Here is an 11322-nt window from a genome sequence, read left to right as displayed (position 1 = left end):
ATGGTAAAATGCCTTTACTTCTTTCAGAAAGGGAAAAATCCATAAGGAAATCCAAGCCTATATTGATTTTGATTGGTCTGTGCTTAATTCTAAAATCCCTCTATCAACATCACTTCTACTTCTACAGGAAACCTAGGCATATGCCGCAGATCTGCCCATACTCATCTGAAGGGCTCACAAGAATTGTCAGGAATTACAGGAACTCTTAAATTAGACACAGGCAATCCAAAATCATTAGTCCTGGTTAATTCTGACCCCTGTGTTCTATAGACTTGACTGTTAATTTAGTAGTTAAGATTATAGCCCTGTGATGTAATCTTCAGTCTAAAATTAAGTTTCAAGTTTTGACAATTGAGGAGTTAGAATGAGAGTTCACCTTAGATAAATAGTGTTTTGAAAACTATATCTTGAACTTCACATCGCAAACAGAGTAAATGCTCATGTAAGTAGAGTAGTGTTTTATGTCCTTATATTTTAAAATAAATGAGATGATTACATATTTGAAACATGGTTTTCATAAAAATAGACTGTAATTTAAAAATCATGTTTTTTTCTCCACTTCAAAAATGAGACCCAAGGAAATAGTACATACACACTTTATGTATCTGAAAGAACTAGTGATAAAAGAAATTGCCTGACATTTACTCTTCTATTTACTGACTTCCTTTCATAATCTTTTGGAGTGTGAATATAGCTGATAGCTCAGAGCTATGTACCTAGCATAATATGATGGTACTATATAATATTGGAGTAGTAATGTTATCATTATGTTTGAAAATGGTAGTTTTAGGAGTTTCCACTAGTAAAAATATACACTCTGGGCACTAAAATAAATTTATGTTATGTCAGTAAAAATGGAAAAAAAAATGTGAAGTATATAAAATTTAGGAAGTAATCAACAGGTTATTTACCAGAATAGAAAAAAAAATGTTATGTTTTCAGAAAAGTCACTAAACACCAAAGCACTGTCATTTTGATTAAATGCAACAGCTATTCTTTGCTCTGAACTTTCAGGTTGGAAAATAGTTTTGATTTATGGCATATGTCTGCTCCCAAAAGTAACATTGGGATATATTGTAACCTAGAAGGTGATAGGAACTCCACATAACCAATAATGATATCTACAGATATTTAGTCTACAGTTCTACTAAGTTAACAAGAGACATTTGCATAATTGCAGTCATCATAGGCCACCTGTTCTTGAGCTATAACACTAATTATATTTCTAATTCCCACCAAACCAGGTTAACAAATTTGCCTGAGTTGTTACCTCTTGAGCAGTGTGTCTCAGACAATTTGTCCATGACACAAAAGCTAATCTCAGAGCTGGACTTCTATTCTGATATACATACACTCAAACACAAAACACATACATACATGCACACACACAAACACAGATCAAATACACTCTCACACAGAAACATAACTAGTAATGTTCTTAGCCCTGCTTACCTTTATGGTCTGCAAAGTATGTAAATATTTCTCTGATGGTCCAATTTCATTTCCATATATGGAAAAGTTAACATCTTTTTGTAAAATTATTACAAATTTGAAAACTCATCACAAGGGATACTGGTACATTAAACAAGTAGTTAAATATTTATTCAATAATTTACTTATTCCAGGTTACAACTTGTGGAAGTTAACTAATTCTCCTCTGTTATTTGTCTGCATTTTCTCTAGTATGTCTGCACATTTCTAGTATGAGTATTTTAACTTTTAACATTGAAATAAAAGCTATTCTCATTGGGTTTAAATATAAGCCTTCATTTTCTTCACCTTAGTCATCAACAGGGCAACCCGTGGAATGTAGATCTCCCCAGTCATAATTTTTTACAGTGTAACCACAGTCCTTAAAAAAAAAAAACCCTTCTAAATTTAAATTTTCTCATTTATGAGGGGGAAAAAGGTTAAGAGGGAGGGAGGAAGGGAGAGGGAACTGGGATTGACATGTAAAACATAAAATAATAATAAAAAAATTTTTGGAAAAAAATAAACCATAATAAAAATGAGTTAACAGAACAACAGAACCAAGCAATGCCATGTAGTGACTAGCAAGTAGCTGACATTACTAGCAAGTAATAGCAGCAAGCCTTGTTATTTTCTAATTTCATATAAACTTTCCTGAGCTACGCGTCTCACCAGAAGACTTTCAAGTAATAAACACCAGATGTATTTGAATGTTATTCCCAGCCCCTAAATCTAGTTCTCATTGAGTTTCTCATTATAAAACAAAACAAAACAACAAACCTAAAATACGATAGTCTTCATAATTGCTTCATTTACTTCCTTCAGGACTAGATAAAACTTGTAAAGCTTTGTTCCCGAAACCTGTGTTCAAACATATGAACCTTAAGGATGTGTTCATGAAGGAGGTACTCATTCCACTGCCACTTATCATTTGGAAGGATAACACCTAGAAATATATATTGTTTATTTTTTTATGGTGTATGCAGACACACATGTGCCTTTTGTGGAGATGGTTCTCATAGTCCATTTTTTTAAAACTTTATGTATTTTAATGTATATTGGCTTTTTTGCCTGCATATAAGAGGCTGATAGTTTCCCTGAACTGGAATTGCAGACAGTTTTGAGCTGCTATGTGGGTGCTAGGAATTGAACCCAGGTCCTCTGGAAGAACAGCCAGTGCTCTTAACCACTGAGCCATCTCTCCAGAATGGGACAAGGAAGACAACTCCTAAAAGGCTGTCAGGCCTTTGTCAGGCATCTGACATTTGGGAAAGGCTTCGGTTGCTGTGACAAACAGAGGGGGTTCATGATGCTTTTAATGTTGATAAGTTTTTTAAAAGGGAAAAAAAAACAAATGAAAGTCAGATTTAGTACATTTGAGCTGAAGCCTTATTTGATTTCCTTGGTGTGTTAATTTGGGAAACATTGGCTTTTTGGACATACCAGGAGTGCACAGAATGTGTCTGGTGGTTGCTGTGCCAGGACAGGAGAGCCAGGAAAGCCAGAAGAGAGAGTTCCTGCAGGATTCTATTTGCTGCTAGCAAGCAGGTTGTCAGTTTCATCCTGCAAGGATGATTGGTTGAAGGTCAAACTAAAATTTTAGCATATCAATTTGCCTTCCTTAAGAAAACATATTATACATTTTTATATTTGTGAAACAGTTTTTCAAATAGCCTTCCTGTTATCTTGAAATTATTTTCCTTAATTTTACATGATTCATTTACACATGTGTTTTTAAATTAGATAAAGTATCTCAATATACATATCTTAATATATATATATATATATTTATCTTAATGATTAGATATAAATGTATAGTAATATTCTAGCATTGGCCCATTTCCCTACCTACAAGCTCCGCCTTGCTCTTGTCCTTTATCTAGTTTAAGAGGCAGAGCATTGGGTAAGAGAAGCGAAAAGACAAAGCTACATTTCCTTGACATCACACACAATATCTTCACAAGGTCTCTTAGAGCCAACAGAGGGCATAGTAAACATTACTGTTATAACACTTACAAGGACAAACTTTTTCACTATTACTAACCATTATCATTAAAGGTAGAGAAGTGAGAAAACTGAATATAAAAGATAGTCTTGTAGTTAAAACATAAGCTGGCTAAGAACACAGGCATGTACCATTGTGGTATATGCATCTATCATCCTCACTCAGAACAATCTGATGTTAAATAAATGTCACATTTAAATTTGCTTATTCTTTGGGTTGACAGATTCTTGTCCCATATGTTTTTTTCCCTTTTCACTATTGCATATTAGGAGGAACTGTTCTAATACTTAAAATTGATATCTCATCTTTTTGCATTCAGAAAAAGTTCACTATCTTATGTCAGAATAATTTATCCAAGTATTAACATCATGCATCTAAATTTCTCTTTTTTTTCCCTTGCTTCTCTGCTTTCCATGATAACTAGTGGAAAACGATCTCCATATGTGTTCTCTCATATATGTGGATATTTAAGCAAAGTCAAAAAAGACTTGCAGAGGATTTTCTAGACGCCAAGGAAATCCAAGTGGACTATGTGTCAAATATTAAGACCCTGTTTGTGAGCAGACAGTGTTAGTATACTGTCCTATAACAAGGCGAGAGCAGTCTTTCATGGGTTTCATAGATATCAACAAGCATATAAATCATACACATGAATATTCCGTTTTGGTCATAGCTATCACATTTCTCCTCTCTTTCAGATAATGCTTAAGGACTTTGCAGCAATTCTTGGTATTGGACAGAGCGTCTTAGCTGTTGCCTTCCTGGTTTACTGCCTACCAGATTTGACTCATTTGTGACCACTTCGAGAATCTCCCATGATTTGCAATGGTTACATGAATATTTGGAAAGGCAAATTTACAACATCTTACAGTATGTTCTCTTTGGCACATTAGGGAAAGAAAGCGGAAAAGGCTCGCAAAGCACTGATTTTTAAAATGAATCTTATTGTGAGATTTCGGAGAAGCTTTCGAACACTTGTTGTTCTCTTAGCTACATTTTGCTTAGTGAGCATCCTCATTTCTGCCTACTTCCTGTACTCTGGCTACAAACAGGAAATGACACTTATTGAAACTACTGCCGAAGCAGAGTGTGCAGACATCAAAATCCTCCCTTATCGGTCCATAGAGCTGAAAACCGTCAAGCCGATTGACACATCCAAAACGGACCCCACTGTCCTCCTGTTTGTAGAGAGCCAGTATTCTCAACTAGGTCAAGATATTATAGCAATCTTGGAGTCCAGCCGTTTTCCGTACCAGATGGTCATTGCTCCAGGCAAGGGAGACATACCACCTCTTACCGATAGTGGCAAAGGGAAGTACACGTTGATTATTTATGAAAATATTCTGAAATATGTCGGCATGGACTCATGGAACCGGGAGCTTTTAGAAAAATACTGTATAGAATACAGTGTTAGCATAATTGGTTTTCATAAAGCCAACGAGAACAGCTTACCAACCACACAACTGAAAGGTTTTCCTTTGAACTTATTCAATAATCTAGCTCTGAAGGACTGCTCTGTGAACCCGCAGTCTCCGCTGCTGCACATTACCAAAGGCCCTAAGGTTGAAAAGGGTCCTCTTCCTGGGGAAGACTGGACGATTTTCCTATATAACCATTCTACCTACCAGCCAGTGCTTTTAACCGAGTTACAGACAGAGAAGCCCCTCCCTTTCTCGTCCAGCAAAACACTTTATGCCACAATAATTCAGGACTTGGGGCTTCATGATGGCATCCAGCGAGTTCTTTTTGGCAACAACTTAAACTTTTGGCTGCACAAGCTCATCTTCATAGACGCCATCTCCTTCCTGTCAGGGAAGAGGCTGACATTGTCCTTAGACAGATACATCCTTGTGGACATCGATGACATATTTGTGGGAAAGGAGGGAACGAGGATGAACGTCAAAGATGTGAAGGTAAGAGCACAGATAAAAGACAGTTTAATTTGTGATTTGATAGCTGTGTGGTTTTGATTAAAAATGATAATTAAAATACTTTATAACATAATCACTTATTTAATCCAATCCTTAACCATTATAAACACCCACATGAGCACAGAAATAAAAAGTGCATACTATATACATATATATCTTACATAACATACATATCTTGTACATCTTATCTTATATGTATATTATATATATCACATATATTACATATGGACAAGGAGACAGAGAAATAAATATACAACATAGAACAATACAAACACTTCTTATTGTGCCTTGTCTATACCAATCAGAGCCCTTGTTAAGTACGTCCAAATTTGAATGTGTGACAATTTGTAACTCTGAAATTAACACAGTTATAGGACCTATTTCTATAGAGTCTTGTATTTATAGAATTTATAGGGATGTTTGAAAAACAAGCTTAAAATAGCTCAACTCCTTTCTGTAATCTCATGTAAACATTGTTTTCACTTGTATGAAACATTTATACTATTGTAAATGCAGGTTAACAAAAATAAGTTTTAAAGGGGTTTATCCTTAAGAAGCTCTCATTTTTACCTCTACTAACTCATGATATTCTTTTGGGTAATATGGCACTGTGATTGGCTGTATTTCAGGGCTATACTCAGTTGAAGGCATAGTAAACTGACCCTGTGATTGAAACTATATACAAAAAAGGCCAAATAAAAAGTTAAGTGGGATGATACATTTCTAGTTCTAGCAACTTGGGAGACTAAAGCAAGAATTAAAGACAACCTGGATAACTTATCCAGAAATAAAGAACAAATGTTGCAAAATACAGATTTAACAACAGAATTAGAGAATTCTGAAAATCATTCTTTTTTATAAAGTTTCAGTCTTAATATTCGCATATGCCATTTCATGGTAGCTTGTCTTGTCTTGCATATAACAAAACCGGCACTGCAAAAGAGTTTTAGAACACATAAACACAAATTGTGTTAGCAGTAATATTAATGTAATTGTAAGAGGACCGAATATTGCTATGATGTTGTCTTTCTCAGTCTTAAATTATTCATTTATATGTCTTGCGTAGATCATCCCTGCTTGCTACTTCTAATAACAGCTTTAATCTGAAACGTTATAACCACTCATAGATAAAGTACCGATACCAGTAAAACTACTTCACTAAATAATGATAATGATAATAGTAAAAAAAAAAAATGATGATGATGATGACGATAATATGCAGACCAGAAAACTCTGTTTCTGATGTGCCTCTGAGTCAAATAGCACCAGACTTTGAGACAATAAGTCATTTAGATCAGATACAAGGAGTTTGAGTGGTACCAGTTGAAATACTCTAAATTTCTGGGATTTTAAAGTATTCAATTTTCCTTTCAGTTAATTTAAATGATAATTAATTTAAATGCTAATATTTATCTTAAATTTAAAAGAGGTCATGTATTTCAAAATGCTTTAAAAGTGATAATCTGAAGCCCCTCCAAAATAGGAATTATATTTTTTTGACTGAAAGAACAATATAAATTAAAAGATCATTATAAGTTTAAACTAAATTGGCAAACTCAAATCTAGCTAGGACATTTATTTTCAAGTGAAAACTGATGGCTCCTAAGTACTCATAAGATATGCAAAATACTGATGTTATCTTAAACTATATTATCCTATTCAAAATAACTGAATAATGAAACTTAACAAAGAAGTGAAATTTTTATATAGCGTGTCAGGTAGTAGTGGCATACATCTTTAATCCCAGTACTTGGAAGAGGCAGGCAGATCTCTGTGATTTCCAGAACTGGGAATATAACTAAGAGTGGGGTATAATTGGGGATCATGTGGTAGATCTGTTTCCAGGCTTTTGAGAAACCTCCACCCTCCACACTGATTTTCATAAGGGTTGTACCAGTTTATCCTTATTCGCTGATGATACCTTCCTCCATATCCATACCTGCATTTATAATCAGAAGTATATGTTGTTCATATTTTTTTTTTAATTTCATGAGTATGGAGCTTTGGCTTGCATATATGTCTATATACCATTTGTGTTTCTGGTGCCCAGGAAGGCCAGAGGAGTGCATCTGATACCCTGGAATTGGAATTATGACACTTAGGGGTGCTGTGTGACTACTGTGGATTGAAAGGTCCTCTAGGAGAACAGCCAGTCCTCTTAACTGTTGAACATCTCTCCAGGCCCAAGGGCCCATCTTCAATGAAATGTATCCACTTATTCTTTGACTTTCTCCAGCATGTACAAAATGATGTGGTCTACTTAATAAAATTAAATTACTTTAAGGCACTTTGTGATCCACCCAAAATTTACCGATTCTATATGCATCCTTATGACTTTGCAATACATGTTGCTTATGTTTTTGGTTAGTTCACCTTCCCGTTCAAATAAATTTTCTGTATTTCTGCTTCAATATGATTTTTCAGTTCCAATATCTTGACTAGAATTATAAATGTTCTCATTTCAAAATACATATCTAAGCATAATAAAGTAGAAAATGATTACGAGGGTCTAGGAAAGGCAGACAGTTGGACACAGAGGGTCATTGCAGGTGCTAACATACAGTTTGAAAGAAAAAGTCCTACTGGTTTGTGGTACCGTAGCACAATGCCTATAGTTCAAGCTAATCTATTTTAAGATTTGTTTTGAACTAGCAAACAAGAGCTCAAAGACCCAAACATAAGTGATTGGAAAATGTTAATTGCTCTGACTTAATTATTGCAGTGTATGTGTACTTTGAAACATCACACATGAATACATAAAATTATCATGTGTTAATTAAAAAGAAAAAAATTAAAAGATATCTCAAGTCCTACTACTTTTTCAAATGTTACATATTTTTAATGACCTCAGCAGATGGTAATTATTTTAACCCGATCTCTTAATAATCACTAATCTCTTTCTTAAAATCTTTGAGGACATGAGTAAACTTCAAAATGAGGAAGTGCTACAATTTTTCTCATACACTTAATTGTGTCCTAAATTTTGTAAAAAAACAAACTTAGATGTTGCTTTTACAGTATTTAGTTGATAATTATTATATAGCATTTAAATGTTAGTGAGTAAATATCTAATAAATAAAAAAAATAGTTGATTTACTCCCAAAGAATGGCTATGGATAATGTCTAGTGTTTGGATTTGTGTTTGGGACAGATGTGCACATTCAGAGAAAGTGTCATTTATCTACAGGAAAATATACCAGTATGTGACAGTATGGTGTTCATTTTAACACACATGGTAGGGTATAGGGCAGAAGAACATAAGTTCTAATGTTCTGGGAAGGGGAGGGACAACTATAAACTCAGCCCTAATCTCCTCATCTAGGTTTCCCCAGGGAATAAAGACATTTAGGAACTCACAAGTTAATAGATGTGCAGCAGTGAAAGTGAGGGATGCTATTACAGCACCATCAGATGATGTGAATAGTAGTTTCTTTTTACGTGCACAATGGATCATTCTATGAATTTACATATTTTAGTATATAAACTTTGATTAGCTAAATATAAAGTCTCTACCTAGGGAATGTTGGCAAATTTAATAGAAGTCGAGTAGTGTTCATGCATATGAATGCAGCACACACATCACATCCAATTTGTGAAGGTCAGAGGACACTCGGAGGTGTCAGTCTCCTTAACTTCACCCCGTCTTAGACAGAGTCTTGTTTTATTGTTTGATGCTGCATACAGCAACAATTACTAGTTTATCTGAAAGAAATCAGCCACCAGACAGGATATATTTAATCATAACTTTCTTTTATTTAAATTCTTAATCTAAGTACTCAAGATTGGTTTTGCCCTTTTGATTTCAGTGAAGTACCATAGTATATTTAGCTTAGTGAATTGATAAAGCTGAATTTACTCCATAAAAAGACATCTTTATGGAAACAAAGGAGTCCTTTTCCATTTAAAAATGAATTTTCAAAATCAGATAGAAGTAAACATTTTGCTAAGAATGAAAAATGTAAGGAACTATTTACCAAGAAAGAATATATTCATCAACCTGGATATTCAGCAAAAAATATATTATATATGCTAATTGAATAGTTCACTTTAATATGCATTATTTATTGCTCATTTATACACTTGATTTTTTTTCTCTCATATAATCTAAACAAACTTTGTTGGGAGCACAACATGAAGGTCCTTATTATAATGGATCTCCAAAGAAACAAGGAATATTGAGCACTTAAGATTATTCTTGCAAAGGGATGAACATATAATCTCTTTGTACAGAAGGCTGAAACTGGAAGTAATTAAGAGTCTGGTGATCTGTGTTATCTGTTGCGCTAAGCCATATCAAGATTCCACAACCAGGACAGAAATTCCTAATAATCTAAGTGACCCTTACATTATTTAAATGGCTAGGGGATCCCCCCCAAGCATCCATAGACAGGACCAGAGATGGTTAATAGATTGAATGGCCTGTATGTTATCTGCATGATCCAAACCAGGACAGAGACTTCAAGAGGCCTATAAGCCAGTACAGGCTAACAATCTATCTCTAGAACTCATCTTCTTAGAAGAAAAACCATGCACTCCGAGTCAAGAATCAATCTAGTTAAATTTCTTGTGCTCTTGGGATTTATTTTAACAGGAAATTTTCTTTTCAAATTATACTGTAGTTAAATTAGTTAGGAATAAACTACTTGATATCAGATTCCTCGAAGTCTTGATCAAGGTTGATGAAGTGGTGCAACCTTTTAACCAGGTTCTCTTTTCGGTCTGACACCTGCAGAGAACCCCTCAAAACATGCAAAGAGCTGTTGCTGATTTTGCTAGCATAGTGAAAGCATGCACAGAATGATCTGCAGCAAAGGAAAGAATCATGTATCATATGGCCAAGTTACAACTGAAGACAGGAACAAAAGCAAAGGTGACAGTGTTGTTTCTTCTAAGAAATAGAGAGAGCTATGTGGAAGATTTGGTTCTGAGTCCGTAGTGATGAACTAGTACACTAGCATTCCCAGGTAAAGACTGCTCAACACCAGTGAGTCAAGCAAAACTAAGTCTTGGCTGAAAGAACTGGAATCATGTTAAGAATGCAAAGTTACTGATGATGGTTGAAAGATGTGGTAGGACACATGAGAATTTGTATGGCCAAACATTGAGGAAATTGTTTAAAACTGGGATATAGAATTCTATTGGTGCTATACAAATGGGATTTAGATCTGCTAACTAATGAATATCACTTAATTTGAATAGATTTTTCAGTAGAAGTTGACATGATTTTAGGTGAGGTTGAAGAAAACCATGTTTGTGTCACTAGATATGTTTTTGAAGATAGAGTTAAGTCATCTGCAAGCTTATCTATTATCAAGCCTAGAATATTAATTTTTATGTTAATATATTAATTTATAAAATGCATTATGTATCAGAAAGATACAACACCAAAAATAATGATTTATATTTTAAGTACTAATAAACTAAAGCATAGCATTATATGCATTCATGTATATAATCAAATATTAAGTAATAGATTAAGAAAGAGTATAATCATCTGACTAACTCTGCTTTATTTAATATGATATTGGTTGAGAATTAAGTTTGCTTACTGGCACCATCATCAAATAGTTAACACCGAATGTGTTCGTTACCTTTCCACTTCAGATAACATAGATCTACAATGCCAATGTAAATCTTCCCAATAGTGGTGAGACTCAAACATGATAAGATTCCTAACTAAATATGTTAGTTGGGAGGATTTGGCAGTTGATGGGGCTTCTGATAGAAGATCAATATTTATTCTAAGGCTTTCAGTTATGCTGTTAATTCTCTTATGTGAATATTCTCTGTTTTCTTCATATAGGCACTTAGTGCAATGAACTTCCGTCCTAGCACTGCTTTCAAGGTGTCCCATAAGTTCAGGTCTGTTGTGTCCTCATTCTCATTGAATATTAGAACGTCCTTATTTTTTTCTTT

At 34.3% G+C, this 11322-nt stretch overlaps 1 protein-coding gene across 1 annotated transcript in view; it reads left to right on the top strand.

The window, feature by feature from the left end:
* Positions 1 to 4364: 4364 nt before the first annotated feature.
* Positions 4365 to 11322, top strand: part of Ndst4 (N-deacetylase and N-sulfotransferase 4) — a 261838-nt gene continuing 254880 nt past the window's right edge. The window contains exon 1 of the mRNA XM_051185555.1: positions 4365 to 5388. Within this exon, the coding sequence (XP_051041512.1) occupies positions 4411 to 5388 (978 nt within the window). The 5' untranslated portion in view covers positions 4365 to 4410. The remainder of the gene's footprint in view (positions 5389 to 11322) is intronic.

The sequence above is a fragment of the Phodopus roborovskii genome, unplaced genomic scaffold, assembly GCF_943737965.1.
Source record: "Phodopus roborovskii unplaced genomic scaffold, PHOROB, whole genome shotgun sequence".
Classification (NCBI taxonomy): Eukaryota; Metazoa; Chordata; class Mammalia; order Rodentia; family Cricetidae; genus Phodopus; species Phodopus roborovskii.
This window is presented reverse-complemented; position numbering and strand designations above follow the sequence as displayed.